This window comes from Netta rufina, assembly GCF_964035555.1.
Source record: "Netta rufina genome assembly, chromosome: 20".
Taxonomy (NCBI): Eukaryota; Metazoa; Chordata; class Aves; order Anseriformes; family Anatidae; genus Netta; species Netta rufina.
In genome coordinates, this window is record NC_140144.1 from 1,288,375 (window position 1) to 1,309,782 (window position 21,408).

Here is a 21,408-nt window from a genome sequence, read left to right on the forward strand (position 1 = left end):
ACTCAACCCTTACCACACAGAGTCTAAGCCAAAACTAGTACTGTTAAAGTAGATCAAAGTCAAAAGAAAAGTAATTCTTGAGTTAAAAAAACAAAAAACAAAACAAAACAAAAACAAACCAACAAACAAACAAAACTAAACACAACTAACACAAGACCTACTTTGGAAGGAACAGGCTGTAATCCAATACTGTGATATCTAAAAATATTTCTTAAAGATTCTTACTCGTATGACAGATTTCCTTCACATTTTATCAGAGATTTAAAATGTGTTATAAATATTTCACATGCATTTTTTATAACATACAAAGGTTCTCATGTTTTTTCAGAAAAGATATAAATTTAATTTGAATAATGTCTGGTCTGAAAGAAAGGCATACGGCTGAAAAACGAAGGAATACACACATTTAAAGAAAATCCATCTTACTAAGGCCATTTTCACGTAAATATTACAAAGAGTGCAGGCAGCCCAGCAGCCACAGAAATCCATTCTCTCTGCAAATTTCAAGTTGCACTCTATGAAAAATAAGGTATTACTGCAGCTTGTTAAGACGTAAAACTGCTAAAATCAGTAAATAATGGGCAGCAAGTTAGATTTGAGTTGCTAAAATCTGAAGCAAAACAAACAAAACTCTCACTTGAAAGACACTGTGGCAAATACTGACAGCTAGCAGTTAAACTTTCAGTTGGCATGAGTGATGGGTAGCTTTGGTTAGAAATATATATTGAATCTGAATAAGCAGTCTGATCTTCACAAAGTTCCAAAACACAGTTACTTTTGGAAATGCTACAAAGTAAAGGTTGGACTTGGAGCAGCTCTGAACTTAAAGCAGCGGAACATGAAGATGATAATGTCTGAGAGCAGAAAATAATCTCATAGCATGGCAAGAGAATTTAGCTAAGTGCCATTGTCCAGCTGGGAAACATTTCCCCTACAGAATACACTGTTGGCTTAACTTAAATGTTTCAAAATATTGTAAATACAGATTTTGAATGATTGTAAAGCTTGATCCTCTGCTTCTGGAGCAATATCCCTTCTTATTTTTATGTATAAAGGTCAATCAGCCTCTCTTTTTCCTCATAGCAACTCTCACTTACCTTCCCATTTGCTAGCAAGGGGGCATGGTACAAGATGAGGAGGCATGCCCGGGGTCAGCTCAGCCAGTACACCACAGGCCCAAACAGTGCCGAAAACACAAGAGGCATACAGTAGCCTGCAGCCTTACACCCTCTGCCCAAACCATAACACTCCCCAAATTCAGTCTGGCCCCATATATTTCTACAAACCAACAAATCGGGTAGGGCTCAAGTCCAAATACTTGTGATTACTCGCCCAGCTGTATGAGCAGCTCTTTACACCCCAGACTGTGCATCAGGGCGCTCTTACTGGGGCATGGGATGCCTGAGGCCATGGTGCATGCAAGGTGTGCAGTCAGGCAGCGGGTGCTCAGGCACAGATCACCTATTTGAGTTCTGCCCTTAAGTTCATACCTGACAGCTGGAACTGGCAGTGCTTCTGCTGCCCCAAAAGAACAAGGGACAGACAGACGTGCCAAGTCAATCTTGGTGCCTTTCAACAGTCAAGACACTCTGCAAAGGGACTGAACACGCTTTCCCTTCTCAGGCAGCAAATCTTTCAGGGGCGCAGCAGGCATCCAGAAGGCAGTTTGGTCTTTCCAGCAGCTCCACATGCAGCAGCACATAAGCACTAAGAAGAGGTTTCTCCCAAGAAGTTGGAAAACCATTCCGAAATAGTCCATTGGGGTGCCACACAGTGCTCTCCTAGGCCTGGTACCTAGTACTGGGACTTTGCTCCCAAGCTCCAGAGAATGCCACCTCCTTAAGCTAATGTCAATGCACCTTCAGTAATGTTCTCCTGGTGGGTAATTTCCCCAGTACTGAAATCCTGCTAAGCAGCAGCACTCCTAGATAGCTGAGGAGTTGAACTGTTTGACTAGGAAAGATCTCTCTATATCCTTTTATCTGAGGGGAAGTGCAGAACTTAGCTAAGAAACTACCTACGCAAGATGTAAGAAAATTGTTTTCCATGTTGGTGGTGTTTTGTTGTTTTTTTTTTTTTTCCCTGTTAGCACCAGTGCTTCTGCTGGCCAGTAGCCAGTAAATTCTTCCTTTTCATCACCAGCTTCATTCCTGATTATCCTGAACACACAAGAGGATAATTACTTTAGTGTTGCTGTGCTGACTTTTTTTTATGACTCACACAGCAGTAGGAGCAGCATTTCACCCTAATGGATTCTGAAGGCATGTTGCAGGAAAAAGAGTGCCAATACATCATTTTAATTCTATAATTTGGATTAGCACAAGCCATAGATCAAAACACTCAAAAAATTTTTCTACTCTGTTGCTATTTCACTAAGTACTTTGTAGCCAGTGGCACATTAAGGCACTGTTCTCACAGAACATGGTGAAGAGGTGAGAAGACTCAATTGCAAGTGTTTATTTAAAAATAAGAATCATTGTTTTACGGGTGGGTTCATATTTACTCTCACGCAATTACATGACTCATTTCATATTCTTTGGATCACAAATCATACAGAGCAGAGCAACTCTGCAATTCCACACACCCATCTATAAGGCACTCAAAGCATTGGAACAAAAGTATTTGTTAATTTTTATTTCGGACTCCCTTTTTGAGGCTGACAAAATGAGAATAAAATTAATGACTCCCATACCCTAAAAAAAGCATACATTAGAGTCGGGAATGGTAATTCCTTACTTGGATACAAAAAATTCCATAACAGATACAACTGTTATACAACTGGCACAGAAAAGTGATTTTGTTCACTCCAAGTAGGAACAAGCATTGTAAGAATCCTTGAATATTTGACAGTGATATGATTAACATCTGTAAATATTTGCTGCCAACTACCTCATAACGTTTATTCAAGATAGCTTAAGAGCATGATCACAGGAAAAACAAAGTGTATTTTTCCTCTACAGATGAACTTAGCTAACAGGTCAGTAATTAGATCTGAGCCAGTCTCTCAGAGCATGCACATCACCTATGGAACATTCTCTGAGCAGGGAACGTATCTTGTGTATTTTTTTTAAAAAAGGAGGTTATTTTTACAAGTATTAAGGTCAGTATAGAATTTCCTACTGGAAATTATTAGTAAAAAATAATATGGTGTTTTATCGAGTGAAATAAACACAAATGAAAGGCACAATTTCACGTACAGTCTTCCAGCAAATTGCAGCAGCTTGACAACACTTGGCCTTGAGAAAAGTCCATTGCCATACGTACACATTGCTGTCAAATCTAACCAGGAAGCTCTATAAAGATGCATCCCATAAATACTAGAATTAAGAATTAGAAGTGACCTGCGGTTACCAACTGACAATAAAAGCCATCCTCACGCGTAGCTTTTTTCTACCCTGGGATCACATCCATGTTGAACAAGCCAGTGCGTAAGTCTCAGCTCACTAAAAGGCAATATAGACCCTAAAATATGCAGAAACACATAAGGTGAATGGATCTTTCTATACAAGAAACAGCCTTCAAACATCTTTTTGCATGTAACTGTTCACAAACACAAAAAGAATTAGGCATGAATAAGCCTCTTAGAAATCAAAAGCTGTATTTACAAACAGTACTTATATTACTGACATTGATTAGAGAGGAAACTAAAATTCAGAGGGTTTTACCTGTGGTAATGCAGAAAACCACAATTAACATTCAGTGCAATCTTTAGACTTAGACATCTAAAAATAAAGTATTCTGTGTCTCAGTCTGGTCTAAGTCTATTTAGGCTAAAGTAATTTTGATTTTAGAGATAGCTTCCATCATCCAAACAATTCATAAGCTCTACATTCACACATCAATAACCAATGTATTGATATGCTGGAAGAGAAGAGTATGAGTGTGGGGGAAGGATGGCACAGCTGAAATGCAATATGCCAGACATTTCGATGGAGATGGAGGATACCACTGCATGAACACTGCAGATCTGTCAACACCTTGCAAGAGCAGATAGGCAGAACATCCATAACATTGTACCCAAAATAAAGGTACTTTTATGAAGAAATGCAGAAGCTAACGAGCACACATTTGCAGCATGGCCATACAGCAGGTCCCTACCAAAGAATCTAAACACCTGTGACATCAGGCTTAGCTCAACATCAGATTGTGAATGTGAGAGAAAACCACTGTTGGACTGAGCAAGGACCTGTTTTTCTCCCCTATCCATGGCAGAGTGCAGCTATCCATCTGTGGTGGTTTTACTCGGGTGGACAGCTGAGCTCCACCACAGCCGCTCTCTCACTCCCCCTCCTCAAAGGGAAAGGGGGAGAAAAATACGATGCAAACAGCTCAAGGGTTGAGATAAGGACAGGGAGATCGCTAAATTATTATCATGATGGGCAAAACAGACTAAGAGTAGGGAGATAGTAAAATTTATTGCCCGTTACTAACAAGCTAGAAAAGTGAGAAACAAAGGAAAGAAACCAAAAACACCTCCTCCCCCTGAGCAGTGCAGGAGAATGGGGGTTGCGGTCAGTCTATAGCACTTAGTCTTTGCCGCTCCTTCTCAATTGCCCTCTTAGAATCATAGAATCATTAGGGTTGGAAAAGCCCTCCAAGTTCATCTGGTCCAACCACCCCCCTACCACCAATGTCACCCACTAAGCCATGTCCCTCAGCACCACGTCCAACCTTTCCTTGAACACCCCCAGGGATGGTGACAGCACCACTTCCCAGGGCAGCCCGTTCCAATGCCTGACTGCTCTTTCTGAGAAGAAATGTCTCCTATTTTCCAACCTCCCCTGGCACAACTTGAGGCCGTTCCCTCTAGTCCTATTGTTAGTTATCTGTGAGAAGAGGCCAACCATCAGCTCCCCACAACTTCCTTTCAGGTAGTTGTAGAGAGCAATAAGGTTTCATCCCCCAAAACCAACTAGTTTACACTACCTTTTGTAGCCCCTACATCAAAGTGAGCACTGTATTGTGAAGGACAGACATATCCTACCTGAAACAGCTCCTAAAAAGCTGCTGCCCTGAACAAGCGGAGGGCAAAGGACTGAGGGGTCCTTCCCAGAGTACCAGCCCTACAAAAGCACTTACTCCATCCCTTTTCTTCCCCCACAGCAGGCCAGCACCATTGATACCTTACACACTGAGCAATACAGGTGTAATGTGGCAATCATTTCTCCTACGGACAGGCCCATGGACCTACCTGTGACCTGCACCTGTAGGTCTGTATGTACACACACACACAGGACCAAAAAACCCTAAGGAGAGGAGCACTGGCTGTGCACAAATCCAACCACGATCTCTCAATATACCCTTTTTTCCCCTCATATCCAAGCTTTTCCCTCAGGATTTTCCTGGTATAGTCCGGAGCCTCAGGCTTTATAAGGAGACAGAGTTTATCCGCACCACTTTGCCTCTTTTTCTGAAGCAGTTGCTCTATCTGATAGTAACAAACTGCTGACTTTTTTTTCAAAGCAACATCAGTCTTACAGAGCAAATTCATGCTTAGTCAGTAGCGCATGCCCCAAGGCTGTGGCATTTTTGATCAGGAATCTAAAAGCTTGACTTTAACACCCTCTGGAACCATAGTCTGATGCAATTTCAGTGCCTGCAGTGTCTTCTCCAGGCTAGATGCAGGGCTTTTAGAGCCACTTTACACTGCCAGAGCAGATGGGAAAGAAAAAAAAAAAAATCACACCTCATCTCTCAAAAAAGCTACTGGTAAGATACTTCCATGTTTCAGTAAGTCAGCCTAGAGCTATTAGTACTACAACCATTTTTAAAACATCGTCATCACCAGTTAAGGGATGTTCTCTACATTTTAATCAGTGAAAGACTAGTTTACATCAAACTCTTCACTTGTACACAACAATATAACACCAAGCAGGTTTAGCCTCAGAGACAGATTTTCATAATAAACCTGTTTCCATTAGCAAGTCAAGCGTATCACAAATACTTCAAATCTTTTGGATCACCTACTAAAAACCTTCCTAGAACTGCAACTTTCAAAGGTTTATTTTTTCTCTCTTATATAGTTTGATTAAAATTATTGAAAATATGACTGAGAAACTGTGAATAATAAATTAAAATAAGATCGATGAGAGCTCACTTTATCTCCCAAGCAGACACAGAAGAAGCAAATAAGGCTGCAGTGGAATTTCTGCCCCCAAGACATAGACCCGCTGTCCCATGACAGTGGCTCCTTCCACCCCCTTTCATCTTACTTTTGTAATTCCAGTGGATGCTGGTGACTTGGATCTCCTGAGTTGGAATATATTCCTCAATAAACTTCTTTCCCTGCAGTCGGTGCCAGAGTGTGGTTTTCCCAGTGTTCCTGTCCCCTCGGATAACAATTTTCACTGGGGAAAAGAGCAAGCAGATAAATAAAGTTGATTAAAAGCAAATCAAAGAATGCTGTGACGAGCATGTTAACTTTTTGTGAGCATTATTCAGATGTAATTAGTTCTCCCATATTACACAGGCACGATGGGTTTTGTTAAAAAGCATGAGACTGTCATTAAAATTAGTGTTTATTCAGCTACTCACACTAGCTCAGCAAGAAGAACCAACATCAAGATTGAAACTTCAGAATCTGCACAAGCTAGCTAAGTTGCTGCTCTTTTTACCCTCCTGCATTTTTTCACCTGTAACCAGCCCTGTCTCATACCCTCTCTCTTTGCAAGCCTTTTATGTCAGGTTGCTTCTTCAATTACCTCCTCTACCATTCACATTTCTCCTTAAACACTTCTCATTCCTTGCAGAAATAATCACTTCCTAGAGCCAGTTGCCCCAAGTCAGCAAAAGCCCAAGGACCAGTTCTTAGCTGAGCTGAATTAGGCAGTGTCCCTAGTCCAGAGGTGTCAGTCTGCACCCGGGCACTGGTGCAAAAGTTCTTGAGGATGCTGTAGGAGAGCGGAGAGGCAGCTTCTGCTGAAGCCTTGACCACCTCTGTCAAAGGGATGAGGCAGTTAACGACACGAGGGTCTTACCTGAAATCACCGCTGATAAATTCATCAAGCTGCCTCTGTTGATTGCCACAGTTCGAATCAAATTAGATCACAATAAATCTACTTTACATGCACTAGAAACAAGCTAGGCTGAACCAGAACAAGCACACCGCTCTGGGGACATAAATCAGCTTCAATAACAGAAATAAAACCAAGAAAAAACTGAATCTCTGTTGGTCCCCTCTGTGGCAAAGAAAGGGCCTCTGTGGCAGGAGCTAGGTCTTAACCATTTTTAAGGCACAAACATGCTGATGGCACTCAGAAAAGGCATTCTTAAAAATCATGGTCTTAGGTACATGAGAACAGCTCCACTTCCACTGGCCTGCCTCAGGCCCAGCTGCCTAGGCCACCAGGCTGACCTAGCATGCCGCACATCCCTGCCTACTGCAAGAACCATCAGTCCATGCAAAATGCATTCAAGCCCACCCTGAGTAAAGAAGTGTCCAAAATATCTTGTCTTACTGCAGGGAAAACAACGCATCTGCAGAGAGCATCACCTGTACTGCTACCATAACCTGTACACAACCCAGCAAAGCAACTTCTTTAGCAACTAACACCATCGACTTCCACAGGCTACCCTAACATTATCTTGTTCTATCTGAAAATGGAATATGTTGTTTTCTAAATCTTCTGTTACATTATGGGACTTTTGTTTTTAAATACCATCTTTGTTTTAAGTGGTACAAGCCTATTGAGAAACATAAGCTGACTTGAACAGGACCAGAATTTTTATGCTTGCATCTGATACACAGGAGCTATTATCCACTAAAAAATGGGCCACTCAGAGACATCTAACGGCAGATTCAGGTGACTAGCAGTAGGTTATGCATCATCATTTGGGCAAGGGAATCTCAGACTGAAGGCTGCCTTCTGTTGTAACTCAGGAGTTACTGCAGGCATTTCAGAGAAAAATTTAAGAGTAACAGTGCCTGGAGTCTGTGGAAGAGGTTTGTCCGGCAAAATTCTGTGCTGCAGTTCTGCTATGCTACAGTTGCTGTTCTGCTCCCACCCACTAAGAGGTATTGCTGTTTATTCTTTTACAAAGTTACTTATTAAAATAGCAAAAGGGTAATTAAGACACAAAGAACAAAATATTTATAGAATGACTTCATTTACAGGTACCAAAGCATCTCTGTAGAGACAACAAACCATTTCCTGCATTTCCCATTGCCCTGTGTGGGTTTTTTTTTTCATGCTTACAGATGGGGAAACAACCAAAGGAGGATTCCTTTGATATTTCTTAATGAATGAAATGCAGCAAGTCCATGCCACACAAAGAATAAGATCGTTTGTCCCCTTTAGAACCTGAACCTTTCAAAATGCTCTCACTGCCTACATTAGAGAGATATTTAAAAAATCAGCTTCCTCTAAAAAGTACAGCACAAGACATTGACACAGTGAGTTTTAAGGGACAAGCAGACCCTTCCTCAGTCAGGCTGCTTTCAAGGTGCACTTTCAGGACACCCACAGATGTCTCAGCTGTGAGCTCTTCCCCAGAAGGGGTCATCCCCAACTCCCCAGTTTTCCTACTGCTAACGCTTATGCAACTTATCAACTTATGCAGCCATTGTTGAGTTGGATCAAGAAACTGAACTGGCTGAAAACTAACCCTCATATTATTCATTTTCAGCACGCTCAGTTTCCTCCTCTAGCTCAAGTGCACAGCTGCATGAGCAGTAGGAGCAGTGCCAGCATGGCTGGGGGGGCAAGAAGATCACCCTCACCCCCCAGCAGCTACACTGAGATCAGCTTATGGTGCCTGTAGCAGCATGTGCTCCATTTGAACATGTCCAATGGCCCTTTTCAGGTTCAGTATTTTCTGTGTTAGGAACTCTCTCCTCCTACATAGTGTGTTAGTTTTCACCAGTTTTTGTTCATTTGTTTGCTTCTGATGATTGGAAAAGTGTTTAAAAATAAAACAGGAAGAAGGCAGGTCGTATAGATCATTTTCAGCAAAACAAAATCAGTATCTGAGACTTCAGATGGGGCAGGTCTACTCAATGACAGACATCTGCAAGACAGGAAGAGCTGAATGAGCTTCAGGGCACAGCCAGCCAGGTAAACCACAGGCCCAGGCTGTGTCTGAATGTGACAAGACCAGCAATTAGGGGTGAGGTTAGTACTGTTACCTGTGGGATGTACACAGTTGCTACCTTATTTTGATTTCTAGTTAAACCAGTACTTACTGCAAACAGCCACAGCGTTGTAGCAAAGACAGCAGAATTATCTGTGGGAAAAAGGGTAGGGATTGGGAATAGATAAAAACGTGAGGAAAAAAATGAACAGATCACTTCTCATTCATTCTGTCACTGTGTCAGAAAAAATACAGGGATTTTAATTCTGCAAATGGGGAAATGGAAGCAGAGCAGCAAGGACACAGGCCCACAGGCTGACTCAGGACTGGAAATTCTCAGCACTGCCCATATTCCTTCAGTATGCTGCAAGAGCTAAGGACTTCGGATCCCAGAGCAAAAATCCCTGAATATCTCTGCTAACAATCCCCGTATGAAGGGTCATAACCTTATTCTCATGAAGACGTTTGAGGCTGTGACTACAAGGCTGTAATTGGAACACTAAAAGCTAGTTCTGCCACAAAAAGAAGCAGACATGATCTACAGACACCCCCAAGCATAACTCCTGGGGAGAAAAGGCCAGACAGCAGTCAAAGCAAGTTTCCCACACGTTACACAAACACCTGCGACAGCAATAGGAAAAAAAAAAAAAAAAAGAGAAGGTGGGAAGCAGCTGGAAGAGACAAGGTCTTTCTTCTGGAAGCAGTAATGAGTGAAAATATTTAACAAAACTACAATCAAAAGTTGGGAAGTACTATGCTAAAACAACACAAAGAAAGTAAGGACTACAATGCTCACAATAAGGATGCACCATACTCATTACGTTTTGTCTTTTAAAGCATGTTTTAGACAGACAAGTAATAAGAAGAGGGACCAGGGCAATTCTTGGAGCTACTGACTATGGTAGTTCAGCAGCGCTGCACGTTTACGCCAGGGTGATGCCCACAGGGAGGACAGCAGCGGGTTTTATTGGGTGGCATGCACGCTAGACACATCTTTCAGAATAAAGCCCAGAGCAGAAGGTGCACTTCTGGGAAATGGGACCACTGGGTTGAAAATACAGCACTTCCACATCTCCTGTCACCAGTCATCAGTCTGCAATTCCCAAGAAGCCTTCTCATCCATGTAGCCCAGCCAGAGCCACTCATTTCACCCTTCTTTGGTCAGCACTGCCTTATGTAAACTTCCACATTTGAGTAACCTGGAACTGGTAATTCCTTCTGTAATTTGTCTTGTAATTTGTTTAAACCAGCACCACTTCCAAAGGAACAAGATCCACCTCTGCCTCTCTACACCGAGCCTGTTCACTCAGGCCTTTGTTACTCTCCTGGGGCCAGCACAGCTCGCTGAACAGCAGCAGCCCTGGTCCAAGTGCAAAGCTAGCCCAACCAGAAAAAAAGAACAAGTTTTTACAAAAATTGGTTCCCCATGCTGGGAACCACAATCTCACATAAACAACCAAGCCATTAAAACCAAAATTGGTACAGACCCACTTCATTTTCATAATTTCTCTGTACCTTACGGAACTCTGGAGTTATTTGGGCTATAGTATGTAAAAACAGAAAAGCTCCATCCAGACGATAAAGGGAGCCAATAAGGAGTGTATGCCGGGAATGACGTATGAAAACACTTTTGTTTCAAATTAGGATGCCCCATGCAGAAAAAGCGATTGCTGACGAGGGCTGTTAGTGGCCTTTGCTCTCACCAGAAATTTAAACCTACCCACTCTGCAACTTTCTTCCTTTTGAAAACTTACCTGAGTGGGAGGGAGACCATCAACGCAAATCTGTTGACTGAGGCTGTTTGGTTATGAAACCTACTTGACAGCCATGAAAGCTGGCACAGCCCAGCCTGCCCCAAATCCCACAGGAAAGAGGCATCAAAACCCATGTGATAAGGCCCAGGTCCCAGCCATTTGCTGCCACTTTATCAGCAAGCGTTTTCAGCACACTTATATTTCTGGTAAGTAAATGGGCTACGCTTCATAATCAATAACGGACTATGGAAACAAGGAAGTATTTCTGTGGAACCAGTCATGACTGCACCCTTTGGTTTAGGGTTATGCAATTCCAGGGAAGAGTTTTAAAGACCTGTGTTAAAGATGGCTACAAAATGAATTTTGTACCCCCCTCTATTCAATTTCACATTTCCTAAGAAAGGAGCATTGATAGGACAAAGGATATGCAGCTCTCCCCTTTGCTTAGCAATGGCCCTTGCAACACCCATACCCTCACCATGCTGGAACTCACCCTACTTATCCAGTGCCATGGCTATGAGGGTGCTTCGAAATTCTTTCATAACCCTGCCCGTATCTCCTACGAACATTATATAACTGTGATACAGGGAAGAGTTACTATGGAGATTGGAAAGCTTCCCTTAAGGCAGGGACAGAAAGATGTGGTTTTATTCTTGATATAAAACCAGTGATTAGAACACAAATCTTGATGAGACCATGCTCAAAAGAAAAAGCTTTCCAGAGGCTTTTGGTAATGAGACAAAAAGAAACAAAGCTACAGTTGGTGGCTTAGCTGTTTGCATTTTTGGCCCTGCTGTATTAATGACAAGCAGGTACACATCCACAAAGGTTAGGTGGCAATGCAGTTTGTCAGCACCTAATGAAGAGCTGTCCCTTTTTACTTTTGTGCCAGCAGGATGCAGTTGATCTGTACCGCATGCAGCACAAACGTTTGCTGTTGAAACATCAACTCCTTTCTCTTACATAATTCACAAGTTGATGTAAGCAACCTGGTCTCAAACATTTCCCACTGAAGCACAAGGATATGTTCCGGTCTGTGGGCTCTGCTAAGCCTCTGCAGAGATCAATAGTCTTCAACCAGATCTCCAGGTATGCTTTGAACGGTGCAGTGCTGTATGCCAAGGTGCAATAGTTTCATCTTCACCCCTCATCTCTCACTAGAAATTATGTCCCTTAACAATGTGTTTTTCTTGTCATATTCACAATTGCTTGCTAAGACACTCCTTTTCTAAATTAAGGACTTCTGGAATATCTACCACATGTGTTCTGGGTAAATTCAGCAAACACTCTCCCCAGCATAGCTGAGAGCTTCCAAAACTTATCACATTAAAAGCACAGTCAATAGTGACAACACTAAAAAAAAAAAAAAAAAAACAAAAAAACACCAAACCCTTGATCTCTCCCTTCATTACAATTTCAAATTAAGATACAGCACAAATTCTATTCCTCCATCACGTGTGCCTGCTCAGAAATTATTCAGTGCCACATTTACAAATCAGTCTCATTCCAAACTGCCACTCTCTCAGCTTCTTGCAGCCTGACTCCAGAGCGTGCCCATTCCCGCAGATGAGCTGATACTCGCAGCACTCTGTGGATGCAGATCTATTTTCAGTGCAAATGACAACTACTGTCCCCATCCCACTATTGTTACTTTGGGATGTGTTTCACATACTTACAGTGCCTTCCTGAAATACTGTATTAAGAGTAACCTTTACTGAGCTTCAGCAGAAAAAACAAAACTCTGAGCTTCAATACTGAAAGGGAAGAACTCTGAAAATGTTTCCTGAGAAAAGAGCAAGTATATCTGTTGCAGAAACATAATCAGAATTAAATTATTTACCAAGGACACATATACCACTCAAGTTTTATTAAAGTCTGGCAGCGCAGAGCTTTTCAGCAGACCCTTATCATACAGCCACTAGAGCTTAATTATAAATACCATTACCCTGGGCTGCAGGGAAGGTCACCCACATGGTCTTGATACTTTAACTGGCGGTAACCGATTTACAAAGAGCTCTCTCCTGTGTCACAGTCAGCGTTAGGCATGCAGCCGTTCGGTACACCTCCCGCTGCCCGAGGACACCGCAGGTTCCCAAGTGCCACGCCGACACCTAAAAGGTTGCCATCCTTCCTCTTCCCCGAGTTCTGCACGCTCTAAGGTTTAACTGCAAGCTTGGCTTTCGGCTGACTACCGGCAAAAGAGCCACCGCGCGAACAGCGCCACCGGGGGCCCTGGCCGCGGATGGGGCGGCCCCACGGGGCTGCCCCCCGACAGACCCCGGGGCCGGGCTGCGACTCACTGTTATACTGGACTCCCTTGGCAAACCTCCTCTGCAGAGCCTGGTTCATGGACTGCAGCCCCGCGGGGATGTTCTTGTCTCTGACCGCAGCCTGGTCCGAGCCCACCAGCTTCTTCAGGGCCGAGAACATCGTTCTGCTCCCGCGCCTCCGCCACCGCCGCCAGGAAGAAGGCCGCCGCTCCGGGGCTCAGGGGCAGGGCGGCCCCGGGGGGGGCATAGGGAGGGGAGGGCAAGGGCAGGGCACGGCTCGCGGGGCCCTCAGAGCTCGGCCGGGGCCGCTCGGGCCATGAGGGGCGTCCCGGGCGCGGCGGGGCGGGGGTGCGCGGCCCGGCCCGGCCCGTGGGGGGCGACGCGGCGGGGAAGGGGCTCGGCCGGGCCCCGCCGTCAGCCGGGCAGGGGGCGCTAACCGGGCATGGCCCGGGGCGGCGGGCAGGGCACGGGAAGGGGCGGGCGGGCTCCTGCGAGGGGCTCGGGGAGGGGCCGGGCCGCGGCTCAGCCCCGCCGGGCGCCGCGGCTCGGGGCCGGGCGCGGGCCTGCCGCCGCCATCTTGCCTCTTCCGCCTCGCCGCGAGGGACGGAGCGCGCGCGGCGCCGGCTACGGAGGCCGGCGGGGGCTGGCGGGGACGGGGGGGCGGGGCGGGGCAGGGGCCGGCCCCGCGCACACCGGGACCCCCCGCCCCCGCCCCCCGCCCCCGCGGCCCCTCGCACTGCTCCGTCTCCCTCCGAGCCCCCCGGGACCGCTGCAGGGCCCCTGGTCCTGCCCCGTGACCCCCCCCGCCTCCCTGGGACCCCCCCGTACCCCCGAAGTCCCCTCCTGGGACCCCCCCGTCTGCTCTGCCCCCCCCAGTCCTCTCCCACAGCCCCTCCCGAACCCCCATCCCTCCCCGTGACCGTTCCCGTCCCTCCCAGCCTCCCGTGAGCCCGCAGCCCCCCGCCCCGTGCCCCCCGTCTCCAGTTCCCAGCTGAGGCCCAGGGGTGCCAGCAAGGCTCTGGGCTCTGAGCACCCCCAGTGCTGGGCTCCCCCTCACGTGTGCCCGGGCCCCCGGTGTCCTGGGGGGGCACAACCCACAGGGTCTGCTCACACCAAGGATGAGGCTCAGACCGCACAGCGAGAGAGCCTCACCGAAACCCATGGTCCCACCGTGCCCCATCCATGAGATGCAGCACTCATTATTCACCCTCAGGGAGGAACGGGTACCTGTCCCCCCGTGCTGCTTCCTTCCCGTCTGCCCCCACCCAGCAGGACGTCAGAGCCCCTGGCTGCCCCTGTTGGCACCCCTGCACCATGCAGGTGGTGGTCAGCAGGACTGAGGCAGGGACAGGGGCTTAGCGGACAGCACCCATCAGCCCTGCCAGGAGGGACACCATAGGGGAGGCCAGTGAGGACTCAACAGCATCCTCTGCCGCTCGTCGCCGGCTCTGGGATGGACACTAGGCTTGTTGGTTACTTTAGAGACATTTACTGTTGAAGACATCTCCTGCACCACCAGGAGCTCATGCGAGGCCCTTGTTCCAGTGCTCGGTGCTCGTCTTCCACCCACATCAGTTTGACAGATGCAGAAACTCCTCATCCTCTGCAAGCAGAGCAGTGTGCAGTATGACAGGCAGACCCACAGACCCCATCCTCACACCCCGCCATGCCCCACAGACAGGTGGCAATGGTTGATGCTTCTTGCTTTGTCACTTTGTCCCTTCTGTCAGTGATAAGGGAAGCAGTCTGGACTCTCTGTACATCCCTTTGCTGTCCAGGGATGTCCCACCTCAGTGGCATTAATACACTTTATACTGGTGACAAGATAATAAAAGATGGGTTCTGCCCTGAGACCCATTACTTTGTCCCCATTCCCCATCTGCTGGGCTCCCACCCCAGCTCCTGCCACTTGCAGTTATCAGTATCAGGCTCATCCAGGGCTGTGGCTGAACGTCCCTGAGCTCACTCTCTTCTGCAGTAAGATCTTCCCTGCTACACTGATGAAAGCGAGAATGCTTGTCCATCTGTCCTGGGGGCAGAGCAGGCCTTTAGATTTTCCAAAAGGGTTTCAATATGGAAACCCTTGTGCTGACTAGATCTGGAGGCTCTGGAGGGCATCGCATGGAGGGTACACTCTGGGTACACCCAGGGTCCCTATTTGGTGTCAGGGTCCCTTTACCCCTTCAAATTTTTCAGCTGCTACTCCCACTGACATTTCTGCCACCTCCTGTGATGCTGTCTGTAGATTGATGATCTTTTCCTTGGTCCATCAGAGGACTGGACCCAGGACAGACCCACTCCAGCTGCCAGCAGACCCAGTGCTCCTGGATGCAGTCTGGAGCAGACAAGATGTGCAGGCAGTGCCCACCCGCTTGCTGCCCCAGCCCCTGACACGCTGCAGTGCCGTACCTGCCAGTGGAGGAGCCCCGCAGTACTCCTTGCACTCCTTCTCCGAGTAGAACTGGTTCCCATTGCCCTTGCAGCCTCCGTAGCTGAACTTGATGCACTTGCCCTGAGCCGCATCAAAGGCCCAGCGCAGCACTGGCTTCTGGCAGGGCCCCTGGACGATGGGCAGCCTGCAGGCAGCTGCAGAGAGAGGGGGCTGCGGCAGGCCAGCAGGACCGGGACCCCCGTGGACACACAGGGCTCGGGGTTGCACGCAGTCCCCTCTGGGGCTGGGGTGAAGGCCTCACCCACCCTCCACATCCCTTCACCCCCTGCCCGGCCCCATGCCTGCTCACCCTCAGTCCGGCACGCCTGCAAGCAGCCCTTCTCTGAGTAGAAGTTGTTGCCATTTCCCAGGCAGCCACCATAGAGGAAGGTCTCGCAGGCCATGGAAGAAACATTGTAGAAGAAGCGGGAGAGCATCCCGCTGCAGGGCCCAGGGTCCCGGCTCAGCCGGCACGCATCTGCAGGTGAGCACAACATGCATTGTGGCAGGACAAGGGGGCGCAGGGATGCCTGCCACAGCCCCTCTGCCAGGACCCACCTTCCTTGTTGCCAACGTATGGGGGCAAGGGTCCCGCGGCTGAGCCCTCCTCAGGTGGCAGCACTGCTCTCCGCGCCCTCTGCTCCGGGATAAAGAAGCACAAAGCTGCTGTCAGCCCTGCCTGCCCTTCTGCCTCTGGTGACAAGCTCCCCCAGTGCCCCCATACATCATTCATTGACCTAGGGTCAACCGTGGCCTTCTGAGCCCTGTGCTCATCCCAGACATGGGACAGAATCATGCATTTTGGGTAAAGACGCCCAAAGTGCCCTGGCCATGCCCTGTGTGGGGCTGAGGACATGTCTCTGCTCCCACTGACACAGGGTGTTGCAGTCTCCAGACCCTCAGCTGGACTGTTTCTCCTATGAAGTCCCATCCCCTCTTGAAAAACATTTTAAACTCAACACTACAAGACTGGGATGTGCTGGATGACTGCAACTGGAGCATTAGTAGGGCAATGAGCTGCCTCCCCCACTGGGAAAGGGAGTCTTCAGCCCAGCTGGAGCACTCAGGAGCAGGCAAAGGGCACAGAGACACCAGGCTTCATGTGCTGCAACTTCTACCCTACAAAAGAATCTGAGTAGGAAAGGGACATTGCTTTCTACTTGGAAGTGAGCCCTAGCAACACCTGATGCACCTGTGACCCCTATCTTTGCAGCCTGTGCCCTGTCCTTGCAGGCAAAGCCCATTCCCATCCTTAATTCATTCCAGGAGGTCCTGGCTGTAACACTCACCTCGGGGGCAGTGGCAGTCTCCTGGGGGACACATTCACCTGGCCCAGATGACAGAAGAGAAGATCAGCAGCTTGAGAGGGGTGGTCCCCTTTCTACCTCATCCCAACAAAGCTGTCATCTCTCCTCCCTCCATCCTGGCCCTCCCTTCTTCTCCCCAACCTTGCAGACCAAGAAGGAGCAGCCTCAGCAAACCATCACGTCAGGGGCACAGGCAGCAGAAGAGGCACATGCCTTGCATGCATTACCTTTGTTGACCAGGATGAAGATGGAGTCTGCAGGGATGCCCATCTCCAGAGCCAGCTGCCGGAAGGCGTTGGTGAGGTCCTCCCGCAGCTCTGGGCTTCTCCCTGGCAAGGGCAAGGAACAGGCTGTCAGCAGGGTCAGCAGTGGCAAGAGTCTGTATGGAGCCCCCAGCAGCCACAGACCTGCAGAACCCAGGCAGCTGCAGGCCCAGTACAAGTCCTACCAACCTCTCCTCCATTATTCTTGACCAGAGTTGGTTGAGGGCTTGGTTAACATTGTTTACATGTCTCCCAGTCATGAAAGACAGCATCTCCTGCCACTTCAGGATCTGGGTTTCCCAAGCAAATCTTGTTCATCCCAAATAACACTCTGGTTTGAATTGTGTGATGTGGCTCTAAAAGTGAGCCATAAAACTCAACCTCTTTGGTGTCAAAGATGAGCTGACTCAAGGCACCACCTCCAAAGCCACACTCAAGTCCCTCAAAGACAAGCAAAGAGTGGTGTTACTGAGCCCACCTAAAGGCCTACTTGCCCACAGTGCCATAGCCAGACATACCGTATAGCTTCAGTGTAGTGGTTGGACCATAACTACTTGTCTTCTTCATCAGAATGACTGCGTATTCTTCATAGTTGGTGCGAAGCACATAGGACTTGATAGACACGTCCCATTCTAGGTGAGACAGCAATACAGGGGACATCATTCCTGCCCCTCAGGAAGGAACAGGTATAGACGAGTGACAGAGCTGGGGGGTGAAATCAAGCAGCTAATTCAGGAAATTATGAAATTATTAGGAGGCAGGCACAACCCTGACACGCTTTCACCTCACCAGCCTCTTATTAGTTGAAGGGACTGGAATCCAAAGTTTGCAGACAACTGAGATACCATCAATGCTCCTTAAATGTGGCTGGTGGGAGCCTGTCCCAGATTGGGACCCTGGGGATGAGACAGATCTGCTGGAATATCTCATAGTCCTGTACCTATGCAGGCAGCTCTGAAACAGTTTCCCTAAGACCCTGCTTCCTTGTCTGGAAACAACCCACACTACGGAGCAGCTTCCTCTCCCTGAGCCCTGCTCCCTTGAACCACTTCCCCAGCCACCAGCTGTATCCTTTGAGGCCTGGCACTGATTCACATCCTGTGAGCACACAGCAGCTCTTAGGGCCCAGCAGGCCAGCAGTGAGCCCAACTTACTAGGATTATAGTAGGTGTATTTGCCAGGGGTGCTGGTCTTCTGGTACTCTCCTGAGATGTGAGTGCAGTCACCTTGCCTGGATGAAGGAGTAAAAGAATAAACAGCTTCAGGTCATCTCTTTTCCTATTTATCTTGTGAAAACTGTGCCTGGAGCAACCAGATTGCCCATGGCACAGGATCCCTGACATCCCTGAGCACCCACAGCACTGCTCGTACCGCAACCTGGTGCTGATTGTGCTGATCTGGTCGGCGCTGGGGCCAGGGCCCAGCACCAGCGTGCCCATGTTGAACTTCTCCTTGTAGTTCTTCATCCACTTGCAGGTGGTGCCAATGGCTACATCGTACCACTTCCCATACATCTGTGGGGAAAAGAAAAGGACATATCTGCCACACACCTCCTCCACCAAGGTAGGATATCCCATGGCTTTCTGCAAAGCTGAAATATTCATGACCAAGAAGCCAACTGGTGAGCTATGGTGAAAGGTGCTGGGGCCAGAGCTACCATAGGAAAGTGATCAGCACTCAGCAGGATTTCCAACTCAGTGGTCACCCATCTTCCACAGCTTCCCAGGCTTCTGTGCTTGGATCCCTGACAGCATTTGAGAGCTGTCTGTCAGAAGAGGTGGCAGCCCAGATGTCCCAGCTTTACAGCAGCTTCATGCTGAACTGCTGGGGAAGTGAGGGTCAGAGCTGGACTCCTGTTGCCCATGTGTGCTTACCACTGAGCAGGATACTGGCCTCTTCTCCCCTCCATTTCTGTCACTTTTACATGGGGGACAGGCAGTCCCTGGGAACAGAGTGGGGTCCCCAAGCCCTGGGCAGTGTCTGTGTGTCTCCTGTTCACCAGGAAGGGGGGCTGGTACCCAGCGGAGCCTAGACCCATGTGCATGTTGGGTATGCAGAGCTGGGCAGGGGACAGAGGTGCCTGCAGGAGACCTGGGGGGAGTGGGGCTGGAGGGGGTAGGCTGCATCCCACACACATTCTGGGGCTTCTGGTGTGCCCTGCCACAGCAGGGCACCTTAGTCTGAACAGATGAACAGACTGGGATTTATCTGCCCTGCCTGTGTGTTTGCTGGGGTGAGGCCATCCCAAGGGCTGAATCCCCCCCAGACCAGCACCCAGGGAGATCTGCGCTGCCAGCACCAGCCCTGCACAACCCATTATGGGAAATGTCATCCCTCTTGCTAGAGAAAAATAAAATAGCTTTCTCCCATCCCTACTACCCCCAATATCCAGGGACCGCAAGCCGCTGTTACCCGCTCAGCTTCAAAATTCTCCTGCACTTGGATGTCTTCATCCTGGTCCCCAATGGGGGTTCCGCTGGCCATGGCGAAGAGGAGGAGAGAAAGGAGACCCCAAAACATTGTGTCTGGTGGCTTCAGAGTGCCGCTAAGTGCCACCGCACTGGAGGGATCCGTGTTTCTGCACTGTCCTCACTGCGCAGCCGCGTGACCTTCAGACCTCAGAGAACAGGGCCAGCGGGGCGGCCAGCCTGGCGGGGGCCGGGCAGGTAGACGTGGGGGCAGCTCCTGGCCCTGCAGACCTGGCCATGTGGCCTGAGCTCACCATGGCCCAAGCAGCACAGAGCCAAACATCCATGAGAGCTCCTCACCTCACCTGTTCCTACACCACCTCTTGGCCCACGCACAGACCAGGACCTGTCTCATTCTATGTTATGATTTGTATTCCTGCCCTGGGATCCTATAAGGAGCCCGGATGGTGCCCGCAGTGATGGACTAACCTGACCCTGCAGAGAGAGGACCAAGAGGTCCCCAGCACGCATGACGAGCTCCTCGCTCCTCAGCAGTGCCCACAGGGAGCGGAGCCCAGCAGCCAGATCCCCTCCTGGCAGCGGGGGTGAGACTCTCCCTGGGGGTCCCAAGCGGGTGGCCAAGGCCTGGGGCGGGCGGGGTGGCACCCACCCTGCGCCGAGGGGCCCGGGACTCGGCACGCACGGGTGGCACGGGCCCAGCGTCTGTCCCCACGACTGTTTGCCTTCTCAGGATGATTAACTGAAACCAAACAGCCGGAGGAAATGGCAAACAGAGCAAAGGGCAGGAGCCCCTCTTGCAGCCGGCCGGTATCTCAATATTTGCAGAGAAGGGCGAGAGCTGCAGGCACGCTTGCAGCAGCCGGCCGGACTTTCACCCCCTCCTCCTGCCTGTCCCCAGGGCAGCGAGGCGCCGCGCTCGTCGGGCCCAGCAGGCGGCGGCACCGGGCGGGCAGCTCCGCCCGGCCGAAACCCCCGGCCCCCTCCGGGCCGTCCTCGGGAGCAGGCCGAGCCCGGGCCGTGCGGTGGCTGGACCGAGCCCGCCTCGTCGCGCGTCCCTCTAGGGGAGCCCGTCCGTGCCCCGCTGCCCCCGGCCCTGCCGCCGCTAGGTGGCAGCCGGCGGCCAGGAAAAGCCGCGGCGCCGCCGGGCCCCGGTGCGGCCTCGCGAAGCCAGAAGCGGGGCTGGGGGGCGCGGGCGAGGCAGGGCCGCAGCGCGTGGCCGCGGGCAGGCTCCGTGCTCGCCGCTCTGCCCCGCCGCGGGCACGGCCGGCACCGCCCGCGTCCCGTCACGCTGCGGGCCTGGGGCGCAGCCAGGCCCCGCGGGTACCGTGCGGCTGGGAAAGGTGGGGAGCAGCGCAACCGGCTGCGAAACCCAGCTCCTGCACATCACCAGCCCTGTGCCCAGAAAGGCTGGGGATGCAGTGCAGCTCGCCAGCCCCGTGCTCTCCTCCAAAAATATGCTCCCTGTCCCTGTCCCTGTCCCTGTCCCTGTCCCTGTCCCTGTCCCTGTCCCTGTCCCTGTCCCTGTCCCTGTCCCTTTCCCCAGGGCTGTGGCCATGTTTGCACCAGGACTACTGAATGGAGGGGTTGGAGAAGCCCCACATGCTGCCGAGTGCAGGGCTGCGGTGGCAGCCTCGGCAGGGCACAGTTCTCCAGGCCCAGGGGTGCACGGACCCGGCGTCAGGGGCCCCATGCTGGCACCAGCAGGCTGCCCTGGGGCAGCCACGGCTCCAGCGCTGGGGGCAGGAGGTGCCCATGGGGCCCTCCAGCAGGGCTCGGGGCCGCAGGGACCCTGCGGGATCCATGGGGTATGGGCTGCTGCCAGCTGGCAAGGAAGGGCGGCCAGCATGTTGGTTTCAGACCAGTTTGGACAGAAACCAAATGCAGG

General features: G+C 49.9%; 2 protein-coding genes across 2 annotated transcripts in view; both read right to left on the reverse strand.

Moving 5' to 3' along the window:
* The window catches only part of RABL6 (RAB, member RAS oncogene family like 6), a 57,106-nt gene extending 43,438 nt beyond the window's left edge, over nt 1-13,668 (reverse strand). The window contains exons 1-2 of the mRNA XM_084299101.1: nt 13,124-13,668; nt 6,213-6,347 (exon numbers count right to left, since the gene is read on the reverse strand). Coding sequence (XP_084155227.1) covers nt 6,213-6,347; nt 13,124-13,253 — 265 coding nt within the window. The 5' untranslated portion in view covers nt 13,254-13,668. The remainder of the gene's footprint in view (nt 1-6,212; nt 6,348-13,123) is intronic.
* Nucleotides 13,669-14,664: 996 nt separating this feature from the next.
* Nucleotides 14,665-19,614, reverse strand: AMBP (alpha-1-microglobulin/bikunin precursor; the record flags this gene model as incomplete). Its single annotated transcript, XM_084299329.1, has 10 exons — nt 14,665-14,696; nt 15,503-15,679; nt 15,835-16,002; nt 16,083-16,161; nt 16,814-16,851; nt 17,059-17,160; nt 17,613-17,726; nt 18,249-18,325; nt 18,466-18,608; nt 19,507-19,614. 10 exons carry the CDS (start codon nt 19,612-19,614, stop codon nt 14,665-14,667), a joined length of 1,038 nt encoding a protein of 345 aa, XP_084155455.1.
* Nucleotides 19,615-21,408: the final 1,794 nt, after the last annotated feature.